The 23,424-nt window shown below is 32.9% G+C and overlaps 1 protein-coding gene across 13 annotated transcripts in view; it reads right to left on the reverse strand.

The window, feature by feature from the left end:
• LOC119596319 (intersectin-2-like) overlaps positions 1-23,424 on the reverse strand; it is a 134,904-nt gene that overhangs the window by 71,491 nt on the left and 39,989 nt on the right. For 3 of the 13 annotated variants that reach the window (XM_037945513.1, XM_037945503.1, XM_037945501.1), the window contains exons 7-15: positions 13,805-13,926; positions 12,162-12,310; positions 11,564-11,705; positions 10,698-10,892; positions 9,475-9,615; positions 5,570-5,701; positions 3,127-3,195; positions 2,108-2,128; positions 70-108 (exon numbers count right to left, since the gene is read on the reverse strand). In XM_037945513.1, the coding sequence (XP_037801441.1) occupies positions 70-108; positions 2,108-2,128; positions 3,127-3,195; positions 5,570-5,701; positions 9,475-9,615; positions 10,698-10,892; positions 11,564-11,705; positions 12,162-12,310; positions 13,805-13,926 (1,010 nt within the window). The remainder of the gene's footprint in view (positions 1-69; positions 109-2,107; positions 2,129-3,126; positions 3,196-5,569; positions 5,702-9,474; positions 9,616-10,697; positions 10,893-11,563; positions 11,706-12,161; positions 12,311-13,804; positions 13,927-23,424) is intronic. The other 10 variants (XM_037945502.1, XM_037945505.1, XM_037945507.1 and 7 more) reach the window with 10 other exon arrangements.

Below are 23,424 nucleotides of genomic sequence, written 5' to 3' on the forward strand. Positions count from 1 at the left end.
ACCACTATTTCGAGACATACACAAGACCACAAGCATAAAATAGGAACACAATATTCATCATCTTTATACCTTTGGTGACTTTGGCGATTTAGAAAGTTCCATCACCTCCTGACAAGCAACACAAAAAGAAGATGCACCACAGTTAGTAAGCATTTTTACAAATCCACCATTGCAACATTTGACAAACAGTCCTTGCATGGCTATACAATTTAGTGCATATGTCTGTATGGAAACAGATACATAAGTATATATGTTGTGTGTGTGTGTTTTTGTGTGTGTGTTTTTGTGTATGTGTTTGTGTGTGTGTTTTTGTGTGTATGTGTGTGTGTGTCTGTGTGTCTGTGTGTCTGTGTGTGTATGTGTGTATGTGTGTATGTGTGTGTGTGTGTGTGTGTGTGTGTGTGTGTGTGTGTGTGTGTGTGTCTGAGTGTGTGTGTGTGTCTGTGTCTGTGTGATAACATAGAAGCTGGAAAGAATGTAGGTACTTTTCTCCAAGTATTAGTAAAACAGTATATGACATTAAATAAACATGAACATGAATATGTTAATATATATATGTATATACCAATATACAATTGTTTAAAATATATATCTTCTTTCTGTTGGAGACTGCTATGCACATCATGGCAAGGGGATGTCCCCTCGATGTCAGGCAGAAACGTCAAACTCTTCAAGACATTTTTAAGAGGTATTAATTACTGAGGGGATATATATACATACAAATATACAAACACATACATACATATACATATATATAAAGAAATATATATACATATACATATTCATACACTCACACACATCATATTACATATATATGTGTATATACACATGTATATATATATATATATATATATATATATATATATATATATATATATATATATATATATATATATATGTAATACGTATATGTATACATATATACACATATATATTTACATGTGTGTGTGCATGCATGTGCATGTGTGTGTATGTGTGTGCAAGTGTGAGCATGTGTGTGTATGTGTGTGTCTGTGTATGTTTGTGTGTGTGTGTGTGTGTGTGTGTGTGTGTGTGTGTGTGTGTGTGTGTGTGTGTGTGTGTGTGTGTGTGTGTGTGTGTGTGTGTGTGTACAATATATATTAATTATTATATATATATATATATATATATATATATATATAATATATATATATAATATATTTTATATATATATATGATAAATTATATATAAATTATATTTAATATATATATATATATATATATATATATAATATATATATAATATATAATATATATAATATATTATATATATAATATTATATAATATATTATATATAAATATTATATATATATATATATATATATATATATATATATATCTATATATATATATATAAATATATATTTATATATATATATATATATATATATATAAATACTTTTTATATAATACAAATGTAGCAGAATCATAATTTAAGAAGATGAAAACTATACGCTGCAAAAGTTTAGATCACTTTCCTTATCAATGTAAATATTTTCTGTGCATTTAATAACATTCTCTAGATCCAAAAGATTCTGATCATCAAAGTACTAAATGTGATGATGGAATATTTAACTAAATATCGATATACTATGCAATATTATTATCAACCTTATATTTCTATCTTCTCCAATTATATCTGCCTAAATATGATAACTGTAAAAAAAGATTATCTCTATTACTGTAATTGAAATACAATATAGTACTGACAATTATACATGTACTAAGCATTTGTACACTTACAAATAATGCCTTAAATTTAGCAAAATGTAATTTTCCACTGCACATTCAAAGCTTGCAGAGCATGAAAATTAAGATGATAAAGATCACAACTGCATTCCAAACATCATTACCAACTTTATTTCTATAATCATTCTTACCTATGCCCATTTCCTGAAGAGAAACTTCACATGTAAATACAATCATACAGGTATTATAAGTACAGATAAATACAGTCATGTTATATACAAATGATTTCAGAGATTTCATGCACTATGAAACTATACCAACATGTAATGCTTATACTACAGAGAGTTCTATTCTTCAGAAATGGGATCATAGGGTTCATATAATATATATTCTGACCTTATTTTCTTGTTCGTCGTCCTTATTTTGCGAAAGATGTAGATGTGATGTAAGGTAAAGAAATTATTAAGTAGCAACAACACATTGCTTTGCAGAAATCTAACATGACTGCAAATTACTTTTTTCTAAATATTAAACAAGTTGACTTTATCCTGTAATTTCTTACTTTGAGGAAACCTGCCATCCAACCAGTAATTGCTGATTAAAGACATTATCAGCCATTCTCATCAAAGTCTACAATGCTTGCTTTTAAACATTAATCCTCTTTCAGAAAAAAAAAACATTTTCATGCTCATACTTAATAAAATCAACATTCTTCTGCAAACTTTATGGAAAAGCTAATATCAAAAATGATGACTTCCAAGTCCATTAAACTGATAAAATGTTGCAATATAATCATACAAAGTCAAGCTACTTACTTGCCCTCAGTCATTTTAAAACAGTTTAAATATGATCTGACAGTTAATGAAAACTAAATATTTTCCAAAACCATGAAATATTCAAACTAGTAACTTTCAGAATTAAGAACACAATATTTCCTTGACTGCTGAGAAGTACCAGCAATTCTTATCAAATCAAGTTATTTGTGATAAATGTCTGGAACTTGTTACAATACACCCTCAATCTATCATAATTCTACAAAGTAAAAGAAAAGACTTCTTTGAAAACAAAACAAAAATATTAAATACCACACATGTATTCTCAGCCCAACAATGCATCTCGTATTTATGGTGAAAAAAGCATATAAGTGATAAATCTGGGAAGACTTGTGCAAAAGGGAAATCTTTTAAACCTCTTCTAGGAATTTATTAAAAGTGCAGTGCAGGGGGAATATGATTCAAGATCCTGCCAAACCACAAACATCTACTGTTTCAAGACAACAGGATGGAGCAATAAATATATCATACATACTTAGGGTACAGATAAGTCCTTTTGCTTACAAGACAATGACAAATGAAGCTGGATCAATTCATAAGAGAGGAAAAAATGCATTTCATTTCCACTAATAACCCAAATACCTGATTGACTTTGAGATTAGCAGAGTCAGGTGTCTGAACCGTTGCTGGCTCTGCAGGTGTTTTTTTCTGCTTCAAAGAGTTAAGCATGGAATGACAAAGAAGAAAAGATAATATTAATAACATTCATTTGCTGAATTTTTCCCACTGATGGTTTAAAACTAGTCAAACATATACCTGCTGAATTCAAATACAAAATTCAGCATAGTATGAAATGATGTACTTATCTAAAGTAAGGCACTTCCAGACCTGCTTTGTATGTATCTTTTTTCTCAAAACTGTATATAAAAAAACTCACCTGGGTACATACATAAAGCAGTTTTTGTTTAACTATAACTAAGAAGTAACAACATAACATTTACAAATGTAACTTCCATATGTGGATAATATGCAACTAAAATACATTTTCCTGAATGAGAATTTGGAATAGAAAATATTTTACCTTCATTGATATCTATCAGTCAATCATGTTACAATTAAAAAACTTGCATTAAAAAGTTCATTTCCTTATCCATTTCCTTCATGAATGCTTTCTAAACAAGTTAAACAAATTGGTTTGTTTTGATGAGAAGGAGCAAGAGTGACACTACGAGTGCAGCTGGTATAATTACAAGTACATGTTTATACAAGTATGAATATCAATTTGAGAGTATTAGAGTAAATGTGAGAGTTACAGTTACAGTTGGAGTGAGAGTGAGAGTGAGAATGCATGTGAGAATGGGAGTCAGCATATGTGAATGTGAAAGTGTGTGGGTGAAGGTGAGAGTGAGATAGAGTGAGAGTGGAATTGAGAGTGAGAGTGAGAGAGAGAGGGAAAAGGAAAGGGAGAGGGAAAATTAATGAATGTAAGTGTGAGTGTAAGTGTGAGTGTGAGAGTGAGTGAGTGAGTGAGTGAGTGAGTGAGTGAGTGAGTGAGTGAGTGAGTGAGTGAGTGAGTGAGTGTAAATATTAAACAACACACAAAATCCAAGTCATTTTCCTTTGAACACATGGATACTTGTGATGTGGTTCTTGCCTGATTAAGGTACATCATTATCATTATATTCAGGATATAAAGAGCAAAGACTTCTAACCACAATGCCCAACTAAATCATGCCATTCTATCAAATAAAAAGCAAAAACTAAACTAATACAGCAAGAGAGTTCAATATCCCACAGGATTAGATCTGATTACCATATAGCTACTTAACAAAACTAGTTAACCCAATGCGGACAGGCTGCCTAAACCACCAAACTGGCCAAAGTAGCCTCTTGTGCAGGCATTTATGAAGTTACACAGTGCTTGTTAAGTGACTTCAGTCTTTGCTTGTTTATTCCCCTTTTGGGCAGCCTTATTAACAAAACAAAGTTAAATACAAATTTTCAGTAGAGGTTGGGGGACTGTAAATCTGCATGTGGATGCACAGTGCACAATCTTTCTGCACGAATTAGTGCACCTTGAAGAACACAGTCAGAGCCACACACAGTGTCATCACAATGCTGGCACTGGAGCTCAACCCAAAAACTTCACTAACAACTATGTGTTGACACCAGTCCGTAATGGGTTAAACCTTTTACTGCCATTAATAACTACAGATGTGGCAGATGTAAAATTGGATTGCAGTCACAAACTCAAAAATGTAAATTTTGATACTTATCTCCTGTATTCAAAAGATTTCAAGATAAACCTAAATTTCAGGATTATGAACATGAGCATTACCTAAAATACCAAAGATAAATTGGACTCTGATAACAGCAAAAGCAATTATTGGCACCATTTAATATCTAATTGGTAGTGGCCACATGATTCACTAACTTACCACCTCAAAATGCCAATTAGTTTATTTTTGTTTAATGTTCAAATAATTATAAATAAAATAATATAAACCCAATAATCAGAATGTACCATTTCAATTGTGTTTGTTCTGGTTTCTATGATTCTTCAAATAAGGAAAATTACCTTCTGTCAAAACCTTGAGGTCACAGAATACACACTTTCAAAAACTGCTTACCTATAAATATAATTTTGTAACCTTAGATCAAACAGGTTAGTCATAGCATTTGTAACACTATACAAAAATGTTTTATAAAACACACCCTCACTTCTGCAGACAGTAACATGAGCAGCCAATTCAAATAAATCTTAATTAATTTGCTGAAATCAGTACACATAATGAAATAATCAGTCCTTATAACTAATACCCCAAAATCAGAGACAAGATCTGGCATCATGCAGTGATCCCTTAAAAATCAGTTTGTATCCACTCCAAGTTTCCAATCATTGTCAAAAGAAGAAACACAATTCCAATTCCAAGAACCATGAACCAATTTTTTTTATAGGAAAATACTTTAATTTGCCAAAACTCTCTCACTACAATTGCTTGGCATCTAGTAAGCATGTAGCAGACAAAATCACTTTCAGGGATCCCATCACCAAGGATAAAAATAGAATAAACATTTCTAGTACCTCCTTGTTCTCTTCAGTGACTACCTGTTGCTCAGCTACAGGATTCATTTCTGCTTCAACATCTTGTTGAATCTGGGCGCCCATCACACCATTCTGTTCGGCAACAGTGTCTCCAGTTCTTGTGGTAATAAACTGTTGCCACACAAGAAGGGGGATGTGGTTGCGATCTTTCATTATAGCAATTCACTTATGCATAAACACTTTCCTACCTTCACATTTCTAAAAATCTAATTTGGAAGTTGACAGTAAGAAGAAATTACACGTATTTCAATAACTTTTAAATGTGTCAACAAAATTTTCCAGCTGTCTCTAAATAAAGTTAATAAATAGCATAACCACGACATGTATCTAATAGAATTTAACTTTTACCCTGCCAAAAACACCTTAGAAACATTCACCATGATTAAAGGATTAATCTTGCATAGCTCCAATACTGATTAGTTGTATAGATTGTATACATATATAGGTTTCAGAATTTTTTAAAAATCACATGTTCTTCAAAACAAAAAGGTAACCTGGATATATATTTTCAATGCATTTATGTATTACCATTCTTCTTTTGCCCAAAAATTAATTAACACATAAATACATAACTTTACATATATGTTAAAAGTATATCTGTATCTGCATAGATTGATATAAATACAGGAATGTGTAAATATATATATATATATATATATATATATATATATATATATATATATATATATATATATATATATATATATATATATAGAGCAACATACATATAAACTCATACCAAGACATACATATGCATATCCATATAATGTTCATATACTTGTACCTATATATATACATGTATATAAAGCAAGTACAGGTAGCACATAATATATATACATATCCATACCTATATAAATACACATATATCATTTATATCTATCTATATCTATTTTTCTGGCCCTATAAAGTCTGATGCAAAGGTTTTAGCAACAATGTATGACCTTAGGAATCTCAAATGAATGGACTTTGCATAACCATAGCAACTGCACAATACATCTCAGGCTTCGAAAGGCAAAAGTAGAAGAAATTTTACCCCACCCAACTCTTCAATCATCAATCACTCCTCCCTTTATCAACTCCACTATTGCTTGAACAAGAAAGTTAGATCTCTCTCCTCAACATTGTGGATCCTGTGCTGCCTCAGTGATCCAAGTTGGAGACCAACTATCATACAACAATACCTCCGGTCTGGAATCGTTCTTTATCTGTGTTCTCACTTGGGACTTTTACTCACTCCTAGTCTTACTCCTTTGCTGCTCCTGCACCGCTCTCTTCTCCCCCTCTCTTTGACAAGGAAGTCTTCTGTATTATGTGAGTCTAAGGATGTCATCTGTAGCAACTTTACATCCACTTTAAATTTACATGTCTGTGCCACAGTCCCTTTGTCTGTTAGTTTTGTATGAACTTTCCTAGAGACTGCATGTGCAAAAGAGCAAAGATAAATAAAAATAAAAATCTTCAATTAAGGAAAGAATGAGAATGAATAACTTAAATGCACAAGAGCATTATTTGATGAATTTCAGTTATACAATCATCAGAAATACATGTGTCAGTAAGATTACAAAACACTTATATTAGACACAAGATGGATATTCACCTCACCTCCATAATTGACCTTTGAGAGCAAACGAGATAGGAAGCTGTCCATAAATAACCCTAACAGACCCATAAAACTTAGTATGGTGAAACAGAATGTGGCATCAGGATTAACAAAAATCAAGGTGAAACTGTCACCACAGAACTTCCCTCATCACAGAATCTAGAAGTGAGCAAGTGATCCAAGAAATATTTAATAAACATAAAATAATAAAAGTATATATATGCATATATGCATACAACACAAAGCATTTGATATTCTGTATCCAGAAGCTAATAAACTGTTTTCCTTGCATAAACTCCAAATCATCTCTCTAGGTAGTCCTTAACACAGGGCAATAATAATAGCAATAAACAACATTTCGTTATTTAGGTCTTTTTTTTTTTTTTTCTTTTTTTTTAAATACAACCTGCACCGCCAGTCATGGCAGGCAGGAGGAGGATCGAAAGCATGGAAATAGCTGGCATTCTTCCAATCATGGTATACATTCCATACTTGGTTATCAATGGAAATAATGCAAGAGCCCCTTCCTGAATGCATACTGAGTCTAATCACCCTCCAAGAGCTTCTGTGCACCCATGGCAAGTCATTCCTGTCACCCAAGCTGTCAACCAAAATTCTCATGATAGCAGATTCCCATCACCCTGGCCATCCAAATTTTTCAATGGCAGCATGTGCATGTCAAAATTTTCATGAGGTGATGATAACATAATCCAGATCGTGGGAATTAAGCCCGTTTCATTTGTCCTATGGGAACATTTATTAATGAACCAATGACTGTTAACAATGGCTGTTCATCTACGCACTTCCCATAAAGCTAAATGCAAATTCAACAGTATTTCAAAACAACCGATGCACCAAATCCTGTGCACAATAGCATACTTAGGCACATGTTAGCAGAGGGGTTTTAACTATTGAGGTGTGCATGATGGCAGAAAAACACAACAGTGTCTTTGCCGCACCTATAATGGGGACGGAGTGTAACACCACAATCACACAGACCTCATGTCTGATTCCACTCCCACTTAAGATTCTTAGTCTGATCACTTTGGTTGTTTCAGTCATTCCTGTTCTTGTGTATCACAGCTTTCTGTAGTTGCCCAAGTGTTTTTGTTTACTTCTATGATCTGAACTTTGCATAGACTTCAAGAGACTAGAAAATAAGGCATTTCATGGATATAAATTTTTTACGTCAAAGATATATGGTGCAATTACTATGACTCTACAAAGTCTGCTCAGTTCTAACAATAAAGTATTTTCCATCTGTCAAATCTCTTAAAAAAAGAAAAAATATATATAGTTACAAGTATATGTATATGTATATCAATCTATATCTCTACCTCTATCTATATCTATATCTATATCTATATCTATTTCTATATCTATATCTAACTACCTATCTAGGCCTGCTTATCTATGTTCTTCTATCTATCTATCTATCTATCTATCTATCTATCTATATATATCTATCTCTCTATCTCTCTATATGTCTATCTGTCTATCTGTCAATCAGTCAATCTGTCCATCTATCTATCTACCTTCATATATATAAATTATATATATATATATATATATATATATATATATATATATATATACATATATATATACATATATATATACATATATATATATACTATATAATATCATATATATATATACCCTATATATACATATAATATAACATTATATATACATATATATATACATATACATAATATATATATACATATACATAATATATATATTCATATATACATATACATACATATAGATATACATGTGAATATATAGATATATATGTATATATAGATATACATATATACGGACATATGTACATATATACACACAATACATACATATGTACATATATATCCATATAAACATATATATATACATATACATATATATACATATATACACATATTCATATATAGACATATATGTACAAATCCATATATATCCATATATATACATATATATCCATATACATACATATATATACATACATATATACATTCATATACACCATATACTTATATACATATATACATATATATACATATACATATATATACATATACATATATATATATATATATATATATATATTCATATGCATGTATGTATGTATGCATATATATGCATATATATATACATTATATATATATATATATAAATATATATATAAAACATTAGGATAATAAAGAATGACAGATAAAAAACAAATTCAGCTGACACTTTCCAAACGGACCAAAAGCTAGTTCTTCCCTGCATGCTTTCCTACCTGATTTGGAAGAATCTGCACATAATTTGATGGGAAGATACCACATTTCTGATTTATGATACCATGCCACCAATCTCCTTCTTTTTTGACAACCAAAATAATTTCACCAGCAATGAAGGTGAGATCACCAGGTTCTCCAGACTGAAAATATGGCAATATATTAATGTCAATAATTAAATCAAATAATTACAAATGGTGAAGCAAGTCATACTTTAAATCACTTTTATTACTTTATCAAATTTCTCAGTTCACCACATGCAATTTTTTACTTCCTCGATCTCCTTCTCAGCCACACAGTAAAAAAAGAAAAATGCCCTGTTAACAACAGAAGAATAAACTATTCCAAGACCTACTTAAATCTTAGCTCCACATCATCTAATTAAGGATTTCTTTATAATCTTATTTCTCCTACTGATTTTTTTTTTTAAATATTTAACACTTGATTTTAGGAATGTCTCACTATGTTCTTCAAAATCTCACTTACTGCTATCCCATTTCTGAGGAACATACAAGACCAAGGGAATTAGTAACAACATGGAAATTGAAATCATACAGCAAAACCTTCCCCAAATAATTTCTTTTTTTTCAATTCCATTAAAAACTTGACTGATAGTAGCCATTCCTGCTTGCTTCATCATAGTGGAAATACAACTTATCTCAAAAATTTATTGTAAGGCTCATATGAAATGATACAAATATAGTTAAAGGGAACGCATGCAGAATTTTTGGGGGAAGAAAGAACTCTTGTAGGGCTTGCCAAAACTACAGATTTAAGATGTTAAAAAATCCAATAGGATTATCAAATGTACATATAATGATCATGAATAATTGTAAAGAACATTTACAACTAATACTACATGTCGATGTTACCTCTAATACCATCCAGCCATGTTTGCTACAAATTCCATTATGTGAACCGTCTTTAGTGCTATGTCACACGTATATGACATAGCTATTTAATTTTTTATACAAGACATTATAAGAACATAAAAACTATAAGAGTAAAATGTTCAAGACATCAGCCTCACATATTACTATTTAAAACAAAAATGTTTACATTTTATATTCACTAATCACATCAAAGAATGTTTGTTAATCCAAACAGTGAAATATATGTTTTAGTGATATAATATGTATTGTTAAAATGAGCAACGTGTAATACCCACTTGGCAAGATACAGGAAAATGGTATAGAAAATTTAGTAACTTTAGTTAATGGTTTACCTGATATGGATAAAGAGCTTGGTAGTACTCAGATATTTCATCATTAACCAAATTTTCTGGCATTGGGGGCTCTGCTGGGGCCTCTTGTGGACTGCTGACTGGGGATGTTGTCGCCTCTGGTCCCGAAACCATTTTTACAAAGGAGCGAGGGAACCAACCTCCAGTACCATTTAGCTCACCATACCACCATTGATCCTGTGAATGAAAAAATAAAATAGAGTAATATAACAATCCACACTCCAAAATATTAAAAGGAATACTTAAAAACCATAGTTAACAGCATTCACAGTACCATGAATATTGTTTTCAATTCATCACTTCGTAATACATTAAGCAAACTCCACTTTCTCAAACCTCAACTACAATATAATATGCTGAACTTGTCCATATTATATTACTATAAGATTATATCTGTAAGGCCATGAAAACGGAGACTGAGATTGAGAGGGAGATTGAGAGGGAGAGGGAGAGGGAGAGGGAGATTGAGAGGGAGAGGGAGATTGAGAGGGAGAGAGAGATTGAGAGAGAGAGAGAGAGAGAGAGAGAGAGAGAGAGAGAGAGAGAGAGAGAGAGAGAGAGAGAGAGAGAGACAGAGAGACAGAGAGAGAGAGAGAGAGAGAGAGGAGAGAGAGAGAGAGAGAGAGAGAGAGAGAGAGAGAGAGAGACAGAGAGAGAGAGACAGAGAGAGAGAGACAGAGAGACAGAGAGAGAGACAGAGAGAGAGACAGAGAGAGAGAGACAGAGAGACAGAGACAGAGACAGAGACAGAGACAGAGAGAGAGAGAGAGAGAGACAGAGTATATGTGTATATTTATATACACGTAGTATATTTGTATATGTGTGTGACTCCAAACATCTTAAATTACCTGTTGCTCTCTGACAACGATGCGGTCACCCTTATTGAAGGAAAGATGATTGTTCTGCTTTGCTCTCCATGGGAACACACCTAAGGCTTCACCTAATTTCTTTTGTTCTGCAGGTACTGACACTATTTCCTCAGGTATATTCCTGGAAAGGTATTCATTATTAGAAGGCACTAAAGTAAGTTTACAGAATATATATATCTTTTAAGCCTTATCCCTGTACAGCAGTGGAATCACACTGTAGTCAATCAATATCTCTTATTCAACCCCTCCAATCTTGGTGACATAAACATCACATCGTGAAAAAATCTGGCTCAAGGGGTGGGTAATGTGGACGTCCCACCACAAGAAAATCTGTCAGCCATCGTGAGCCTTTCGACTGAAGGCCAGGGTGATGGGAAAGACTTGCAACGAGTGTACAAATGTCTTGGGAGGCTGATTAGACTTATCATTTGGCAATTTTGGGTTATTCTCATCAACACATGAGTATGGAATGATTTTTTTTTTCTTTCTTTTTTTTAATAAATTCCTTTAAGTCTCTCTCTAAAAGAAGAACTAGAATAAAATATTCAGGGTCTTCATCTTGCTGCTCTCTACTTACTCTAACTGCGTGCGATCTTGAGTCTCGCTAGAAACCACTGGCTCAGCCTTTTCTTCCATAGGTTCACAATAAGCCTCAGGGAACCAGCCAGTCTGTCCACGTAACTCGCCTCCTAGCCAGCCTGGTTCGGCATTTTCACTCACTGTCACCTGAAAAGTCAATACAAATTAGTCCAGAAGACTTCTTTATCAATAAATATTTTAATATTAACCTTTTCTGTATTTCATATATTCAGCATTACTGCAAGTTCTTGATATGATTATGACCAAACAAGTACCTTTTTGGCCAAACTCAAAGGACATTAAGATCCGATTAAGGAAAATGCAAATTTGAACCTTGTGATTAAGTAAAGCCAGATTTTTTTACACAATGGTTAATGCTTTAAACAATTTTTTTCCTTTTCTTTTCTTTTTTTTGTGTACCTCTGATAAGCTCCATATGTACAGAAGTGATATCACAGAAGGTATTGAAAATTATTCATAAATTACATATTCTGTTTTTTCCTCAAAGATTCCAAAACCACTAGAAATTCTAACCACCCTCATGTCTTTTAAATTGCAGCATTAGATTTTCTGGAGGTGAGACAAATTTTCTACTGTAAGAATATTCCTCAAAAGTCAGTTTAAAGTTTTTTACTCTAATCAACTAAGCAATCAACTATACTAAAACCCAGATAACAGAATGGCATAAGCTTATATATCTCACACTAAATTCTTCCCTTGAGCTGCTGACCCTACATGCTACCCAGCACATGCTCAGTACGATGCCAGGAGATCCATCATCAGAGGGTTAATAAGACCATATTTTACTCTTTCTCTCTCTCTCTCTCTCTCTCTCTCTCTCTCTCTCTCTCTCTCTCTCTCTCTCTCTCTCTCTCTCTCTCTCTCTCTCTCTCTCTCTCTCTTAAGGAAAAACTTTCTTTCAAATTCTCACACTTATTTCTGGCCTATGCAAAGTCTACAATAGTTTTGCTGTGTGAATTGCCCTCATACAAAGCTCCTCCACAAGCCACCTGGGAGTCAATTAGTAGGCCACGAGACATCAGCTGTTTTCCCCTTTCCTTGAGTTTTCAGGATTTCTGTTTTTTCTAATGCTACTAATATTGATAAATTTATTATCATTATTAACATTAGGATGATCATAATGTTATCAACACTACTAATAGCAATAAAAACAGAAAAGAATATTTCTGAAAATTAAACAGGTGAGACAGGTGGACTAGTAAGTGACTCCTTGGTGATGAAGCACTTGTGGAGTCATCTATGTATAACCACAATAAAATACAGGACATGGCATGTATGAACATGCTACTGCCAGCAGTGATATGTACGTACGTGAGTCATTAAATTCTTTTTTAAACTAGTAAAACAAAAATAATGAAAGCATTGACATTTTCTTCTTTCATTCGCATTTTTTTATAATAGACATTCTGTTTGCATTTTTTAAGGAAATCTATCTATATTGCAGATTCAATATCCCTTTTATTTTACTAAAGCCTGAAATGGAGTACATCCAAAAAAATCACAAAAAACTGCACTCAAATACACAAAAAGTCAAAATTGACAGATCCTGGCTGAGAAAGCCCCCACAGTCCCTTCTTGGATCCAGTCACCAAGTACAATGCAGCTGTCACCTTTACTTACAGTGATAATATCTCCTGGCATAAAGGATAATTCATCGTGATTTCTAGCATCGAACTGGTAGAGAGCCCTGTAGCGAAGCGCTCCACCAGCACTCGGCTCCACTGCTGTCGTAGCAGCTGGCTCTGGAAGGATCAGTTGTAAAGTCCATTAATTCCAAGTTATGTGTAAATACTTTGAAACATGTGTAATAATATAATAAAAAAATATACCCTGAAAAAAAGGCATATAAAGTATATCAACTAAACATAAACAAATTCATAAACATCGAATTCACAAAGACATCTTGGAGATAGTTTGCACTTAATTTCTCCCTCACTCTTTACAAATACACTAAAAATTTTATAATACATGAAGCATAAAGAAATATATATATAGAAATACATATATATATATAGATAGATAGATAGATAGATAGATAGATAGATAGATATAGATATAGATATATGTAGATATACATATACATTGTGTGTGTATATATATACATATATATATATATATATATAAAATATATATATATATATATATATATAACTATACATATAACATTACATATACATACATATACATACATATACATATATATATACATATATATATACATATATATATATACATATATATATACATATATATATATACATATATATACATATCATCATCATCATCATCAAGGGGCTAACGCCGACGGGGGCGCATGGCCACATCCACCCTTCGCTTCCAGCCACCAGGATCCCTCGAGGCGAGTCTCCAGGCAGGCACACGGCCCATCTCTAATTCCTCGCGACAGGTCTCGTCGAGCTGCCCGAGCCATGATCTCCTAGGACGTCCCACAGGTCTCCTCCACCCAGGGTTGTCTCGCAGAGAGACAACCTGATGGGCAGGGTCGTCCATAGGGAGGCGAGCTAGGTGGCCATATAGCCTGAGTTGGCGTTCCCGGATTATGCAAGTAACAGGTCCCATGCCAGTCTCACACGGTGTAACCGCCGGTTTAGACACGTGGTCCTGCCAACTGTACCCCATGATCCGGCGAAGGGACTTGTTACAAGAGGCATCAAGGCGAGACTCCAAGGCACTGGATAGCGTCCAGGTTTCACTTCCATAGAGCAAAACTGGAAGTATCAAGGCCTTGAAGACACGCAGCTTGGTCCTTCTGCATAGGTACCGACATCTCCAAACGCTCTTGTTGATCGAGTTCATGGCTCCTGTTGCCAGACCAATCCGTCTACTGACTTCCTGGTCTGACAACCCAGAGATATGGACTACGCTACCAAGGTATGTAAAACTTTGTGACTTCAACGTCCTCGCCACAAGCATGGATCGACTGAATGGGTTCCCCTAACAGGCCCCCAAAGTCCTGAATCTTGGGGCTTGGTCCAGAGAACCTCTAGGCCTAGGGGCTTCGCCTCATTGCTAAATGCATCAAGAGCCGCCACAGACTCCAAGGACTCAAGGACTCAGATAGAGATTATGGCACATTGCATCGGCAAAGTCAAGGTCCAGACCTTAATTATCCATCATGGCCTATCTTGTCGATGCTAAAATTTTTGCCAGGAAAGGGGTTTTTTTTCCCCAAACCCCCCAAAATTTAAAAAGAGGGGTTTTTTTTTTAATTTTTTTAAGAACCAAAAAATTTATTTTAAAAATTTTTTCTTTTTCCCTTTTTCCTTTTTTTTCTTCTTTTTCCCTTTTTTTCTTTTTCCCTTCCTTTTTCCTCATTTTCCTTTTTTTCCCCGGCTTCCCCCCCCCCCCCCCCCCCCCCCCCCCCCCCCCCCCCCCCCCCCCCCCCCCCCCCTTTTTTTTCCGTACCCTTTTTGGGCCCTTAATTTTCCCCCTTTTCCCAAAACCCAATTTCTCTCAATTCCCCTCTTAAGAAAATTTCCTTAAATTTCTCCCTTTACTCCTTTAAAAATCAAAAAATTTTTTTTAATTTCCCATAAACCCCTAAAAGAAAATTATAATATAACAACATAGTTTTTTTCCGATTTTGGGATTTTTTTCTAATCTAAAATATTGAAAATTTTTTAAATTACCCATTTTTAACTTTGGTGATAAAATTTACAAAATTTTAATAATAAAACAAAAATATTTTGAAAATTAAAATTAATAATATAATATCCTTTATAACATTTATATCATTATAAACAAAATTTAAAATACAACTTTCATTAAAACATCTATAACATATATTACTACTATCAAAAATTTCCCAAACTATAAAACAAAAAAAATAAAAAATTACATTTTCTTTTTCATTTCCATTTTTTTAAAAATAGAAACTTTTTTTTTAAACATTATCTATATTAATTTAATATTTTATTTTATAATAAAATATAAATAAAAAATCAAAAAAACCCCTAAATAACAAAAATCAATTAATTCTAGAAAACATTTTTATATATAAAATGATGATTTAAATTAAGGATAATTTTTAAAAATAATTCATCTTTTTCACATCAAGGGTAAAGGCCCCGGGGGCGCTCCCCCACCCCCCTACCCCTTCCGTCCACCCAAGGACCCCTTGAAGGTCCCCGGGGACAACAAACAGGCCCGGCCCCATTTATTCCCAAAAAACAACCCTCTGGGGAAAAAAAAGCCTTTGGAGTAGGCCCAATTTCTCCTCCCACCCAAAAATTTTTTCCAGAAAAAAGAAATATATTATGGGTACAATTATTAATAGTGAAGGGGGGATGATTAGAAGAAGGGTATGAAAAATTAGGTGGAAAAACCCCTTAACGGTGGTTTAATTAAAACCCCATTAAATTTTATAAAAAAATAAAATAAATAATATATTTATTTAAAAATAATTTTATTGGGCGGCAGCTTTCTTTCATATTCCCCCAAATTCCAAACCTTCTTTTATCATTCTTTCTCCTTTAATCCATCCTTACTACTTCCTTCTAAAAACCCAAATATACTCCCAAAAACAATATTAAATTTTAATTAACTTTACAATTATCCCTATTTTTTCCCTAATAAAAATTAATTTTTTTGAAAATTAAAAATCTTGTTTTCTAAATATCCCCCCAAAATATCCAATTAATAATACATATAAATCAATAGATATTTTCTATTTTTCCCCCCATATTTTAAAATATTCCCTTTAATACATTCTACAAGGGGCAAAAGGGGGGAAAGGACACCACCCTTGCCCCCCAACCCCTTTAATTCCAGGGGGAAGGTTAAAATTTCCCCCACACACTTTCAGCCTTTCCCCGGGGCCCCCCAAAGGGTTTAAGGTTGTTGGGCCCAAAAAACCGGGGGCAAAATTCCCGGGGAGGGGGCAGGTCCAATACCCGATTCCCCCCCGGTTTTGCCCCGGTAACGGCCCCCTGATTCCCCCAGGGGGTAACCCCCCGGAAGCACCCCCCAAGAACCAAAATCCCGAGGGCGTTACAAACTCAAGGCAAAGATCCGGCACGGGTGGACCTTCCCAAAGAGAAACCGGATGCCCCGGTTTTTGGGCCCGAGGGGGTTGGGCCCCTTTCAGAGAATTCCAAACCCTTTCCTTTGGTTGTGAGCAGGGGCTCCCTGTTCCCAACCAATCCCTCGACCCCTTTCCCCCCAGAGAAGGGACCCCCCCTACCAGGTGGGGGGAAATTTTGGTCCCAACGCCTGCCAAAGGCATAGACTGAAGGGGTTTCCCCAACCAAGGCCCCCAAAATCCTTTTGGTTTCGCCGGGGAACCCTGGGTTTGGGGTTTTCCCCCCCATTGTAAATCCAAAAGGGAACCCGAAAGGGGGTTTCCCGGCTGATGGGGGGGCCCCCGGCAAAGGGCACCGGACTTCGGCCTATTTGCTCCCCCTTACTTTGGTGAGTCCCCTTTATCAACGTTTAAAAGGGGGGGGCCAAACCAGCCCCCAAACCCCCTGTTTTAAAAAGGGAAAAATTCCGCCCTTTAACCCCCACCACACTTTAAGGGGGGCTTGGGGTTCCATTTTTAGGGCTTGTTCCCGGCCAATTTTTTTCCGGAATTTTTTTGACCCCCCCAAAGCGTTTCCCCGATACCGATCCCCCCTTTTTTCCCCGTGTCCGAAGCCCCACGCCCCCAAACCCACGAAGGCGTTCCCATTTAAGCCGAAGGCCTTGGGACCCCCTTCCCCAAGTGGCCTTTTCCTAATTGGGGGTTTAGGGTTTAAGGAATTCGGCCTTGCCTTTGGGCTTTATCCCAAATGGACCCCCAAGCCCCCTTTTTCCCCTTAAAAGGGGGACCCCCCCAGGGGCAAAGGGGTCCGTAAAATTTGGCTGGTTTTCGGAAACCCGGCCAGAGACCCCCGGGTTTTGAACCACGGGCCCCGTTTTCCCCTCCCAGTTTTGGAAATGAAACAAACCCTTTTTAGGGGGGGGCCCTGGAGGGGGCCCGGGGAGGTTTTGAATTTGGAACCCCCGGAAAAAGGGTACCCCAATTTCAAGCCCAAGCCTAGGGGCCCGTCCACCGCTATCACTCCGAAATCTGGGGGGGTTTGGGGGTTTTCCTCCATGGGGGGCGGGTTTTTCCCAAAAAATTGGCCGACCTCCTCCCCAAATTCCTATGCTTTTTCCGCCCCCTTTTCCGGTTTGAGCCCTGGTACCAGGGAAGCCAAAGAGTTTCCCTTTTTCCCCTTGGGACCCTTGGGGCCCAAAGTCCCGGGAAAAGGAGGTTTTCCCTTCCCCCTTGCCTTGGGACCCAAGGCCCCCAACCCTTTGGGGGTTTGGAAAGGGACCCCCAAATAAGGGGGTCCGCCGGTTCGGCTTGAATCGCCCAAAATCCCGGGGTGCCCCGGGGGAAACCGCTCCCCCCCCCAGTTTGTCCGTAAAAACCCTTTTCCACAGGGGTTTTAAATGGAGGAGGGTTTTCCCCAAAGAGCCAAGGCCAAAAGAATTCCACCCCAATCCTGAGTTCTAAGGGTTCCCCTCGATCCGAAAAGGTGGTCGATTTTTGGAATTTGCTATGGCTGACCCCCCAGGGTGGGGGTTTACGCTGTTGGCCCAAACCCTTTTTTTGGGAACCACCCCCGAAGGGGCCCCCGGGCCCTCCCCCTGGGGGCAGAAAACCTCAACCCCCAGCCTTTCTTTCCCCGGTAGCTTTGGAACCCCCCAAAAATTGCAACCTTTCCCGGGGGCAAGCCCAAGAGGGGTTTCCAGCGCCCCCGGAAACAGGGTGGAGGTTAAGCCTAAGGGGAAAAAGGCCCCCAGCCACCTCTGCCGAATATATAATTAATATCATAGATGTGGTGGTTGGGGGGTTGTTGGTTGGTGGTGGTGTGTTGGGTGTGGTGTTGTGGTGGTGGTTTATTAAAACCTAATATTTAATTTTTAATAAATAAAATATTAAAATTTTTAAACCCCTAAAAATAATTAATTTTAAAATTTAAATTAAAAATTTTATTATATAATATATGTTTTTTTTTTTGTTTTTTTTTGTTTTTTTTTTTGTGTTTTTTTTTTAAAATATATATATTTATAAATATATTTTAAATATATATATATAAATTATTAAAATTTAAAATATATATATTTAAAAATTTATATAAAAATATAAAATATTATAAAATTTTAAAATATATAATATAATATAATAAAAAAAAAAAAAACCAAAATTTATATATATATAATTTTATTTTAAATATTTATATATAATTTTATATAATATATTTATTATATATATTTAATAAATATTTTTTATATAATATATATATATATATATATAAAATATATATATAATATATTAAAAAAAAACCAAAAAAAAACCCAATATTTAAATAATATTTAAAAATTATATTTATATATATATATTATATATATTTATATAAAAATTTATATAATATTTATATCTTTTAAAAATTATATATATATAATATTATATATATAATAATTATTATTTATTTTAATCATTTTTATTTTATATTTTTATATATTTATAAGGGTTAAATTATATAAATAAAATATATATATATATTTTATATAATATATATAATTTATATATATATATTTTAAGGGTTATAATATATAAAATAATATATATTATAATATTATATATAAAATATGAATATTTTATATGGGGTATTATATATATATATAATTATATATATATATATTTTAGAAAAAAAAAAAAAAAAAATAAGGAAAAAAAAAAAATTATATTATAATATATTAAAATTATATAAAATATAAATATATAAATATAAAAATATATATATATAATATTATAAAAGGAACAAAAAAACAAAAAAAAAATATTATATATATATATTTTTATAAAATATATTATATCTTATTAAAATCTCTTATAAAACTTTATTATACATTTTACAAAATTCTACATTTATATATATATATCTTATATTTAATATCTCTATATCTATTTTATATTTTATATTCTTATATATAATATTTAATGTATTTACCCCCATCCTTATATACAATATATATCCAATATATACATATTACCCTTTTACATTTTTAAAATTATTTTTATAATAATATATATATTTTAATATTTTAACTATTTATATATTATATATCTATTTTATATATTATTAATATACATTATATATATTTTAATATTTTAATACCATTTATAATAGATCATTTTATTTTCCATTATTTTAAATATTTTAAAAATATTAATTATAAAATTTTATATATATATCTATTATATACCTTTATATAAAATATATATATATTTTATATATATATATTATATTATTATATAATTTATATATATTCATTAATCTATATAGAATATATAGGGGTATTATTTAATATATATCTATATATTTATTATATAAAATATAAAATATTTTGGGGTTTATATATATATATTATTATATATATATATATTTTAAAATTATATATATATATATTAATTTTGTATTATATAAAAATATATATCCACATATTTCCCCCTTTTTTAATGTGTTATATATCCCTATATATATTATAGTTTATTTAATATGTTTATTTTTAATATATATATTTTTTTATATATAATATAAAAATTTTCCCTATGTATATTTTTTGAAAATATTTTTGTATGTTTAAAAAAAAATTTCCCTTATATATTTATAATCCCTTAAAAAAATTTGTATATTTTTAAATTATTATAATATATATAAATATATATATTAAAATATATATATATATATAATATATATTTAAAAATTATATATCATACAATTTATAAATATAATTTTAAAATATATATTATATATAACATACATATAAAATTAAAAATATATAATAAATATATATTAAATATATATATAACATATACATGGGAAAATATAAAAATATATTTATAATATATATAAATTATATATATAATTTTTAAAAATTTATAAAAATATATTTTACAAATTATCCCTACTTTGGATATATAAAATATATATATTATCATACATAGATTAACAATATACATGGATACAAAATAAAATGGATACATAATCCTATTACTGGAACATTAATATATAAAATAATATAAAATTATAATAAAATATATATATATATTATTATATATAATATATATATATATATATTATTATATATATTTATATATAATATATATAAAATTAAAATAAATACAGCCCAACTAATAAAAACAAATATATAAAATAAGACTAAAATTTATAATATAAAAATATATATATAGACATATAAATGTAAATAAAAATATAGAAATATAAATATATATTTAAAAAAACAACACACACCCACACACACTTTCATATGCCACACACACACACACACATACATATGCACACCACCCACAACCCCACCCCAAAAACCCAAAACACGCACACCACGCACACACACGAAAAACACACGCAACCAAAACACCACACCCCCACCACACACACGCCCCCACACGCACACCACACCACAAACACACCCCAACACACCCAAAACCAAAAAAAAGGAAAAACACACCCAGAAACAAAACCAAAAAAAACAGGCAAACCACCACACATGCAAAAAAACCCACCATGCAAACCAAAACACTTAACACGAAACCCAAAACAACGAACACGCACCCACAAAACGACACGAAACACACCACACGAACACGCACACACACACAAACACCACACACACACGAAAAAGGCACACAACACACGAGAAAAACGCACAACACACGAAAACACGCACACACAACACAACAGGGCCCCAACACACACATTAAAACAAAAACGCACTGCACGCACACACACACACCCCACATGCACACACACACGCACACCCACGCACTACTTTTGCACGAAACACGCACGCACACCATCATAGCAAAATTGCACAAAACCATAAAAATCCACAAAAAACAAATAAAACACATACCCCAAAATTACACACAAATAAAACGAAAATAGCAAATACACACACACAAAAAAAATTACACAAATTCACACTAAAAATATCCACGCAAAAAACACCATGCGGAAAAAAACATTTTCCGCCACATACTTTTTAAACACATGCACAAAACACATGCACACACACACATATGCTCCCGCTCACGCTCACTCCCCATGCACACCACATGCAAACACTCAAAAAATTCACACCCAAAAAACACTACAAACATACATCATACTACACATACACCACACCCCGCGCCAAAAAACGCACACATACACACCCCACACGCACAAACACACCCCACAAGCAAAAGCCCCAAAAATGCCCAAGCACACCACCCCAAAAACCGCGCAAATAACAAAAAAAACCCACACCCAAGAACCAAAGTTTTAAAAAAAATTTCATAAAAAAGAAAAAAAAAAATCATTTTAAACACACTTTGTATATGAAACAAAAACACACCAAAGAAACATGTAAATCCTGATTACTTGAAACAAAGACAACAAAATTCCCTGGAAATGAAGCTTTCACATTAATAAAATAAATCACTATCACGTTTTAGTCTTTTTTTCAGCCAAAGAAAATTTAATTATTCCACTTTATAAAACATTTAAGGAAAGGGAAATTTCATTAAATATACACTGAACTATTTATCATAAAAAATTATAAATAAACCCGGGTGCTTTTAAATAACACCCAAAAAAAACTTTAAAGGGAAAAGAATTTTTTTAATTTTTAGGGGAAAAAAAAAAAAATATATATATTATCAAAAAATGACTAGGGGGAACCCTTTTACAACAAAAGTTAAAAAAACAAATTAAATTTGGGAGGAATTAGGAGAAAGATCAACAGAAAGCAAGTCTGAAAAAAAAAGTGGGACATAATAAATTTTTTAGTTTCTTTTTCCCCATTTTTTCCTGCATTAAAGATACATTTTTATTTCAGATTTCTAGAACTTTCACTTGTAACCTCGTTAATCTGTCGGGGGAAAATATCTTTTTAAAAAATTTTCTTTCTGTTATCTTAGGCCTGGGGGTACCCGACTGGATATTGTGCGGAATATAAATTGGAAAAATTTGAAAGAACCCAAAACAAAAAAGTGGGAGGCAAACAAGCAAATATCTAAACCCTCATGTGAAATAAACCTCAATACTGGGCATATGAAGCCCAAAAAATTTTTTTTGTCTATATACTTTTTTCCCTTTTGTTATAAAGGGCATTTCTACACCACAAATTTTTATATTGATGTATTTACACATATATCAATATTTTATTTACACACACCATTT

The sequence above is a fragment of the Penaeus monodon genome, chromosome 37, assembly GCF_015228065.2.
Source record: "Penaeus monodon isolate SGIC_2016 chromosome 37, NSTDA_Pmon_1, whole genome shotgun sequence".
NCBI lineage: Eukaryota > Metazoa > Arthropoda > Malacostraca > Decapoda > Penaeidae > Penaeus > Penaeus monodon.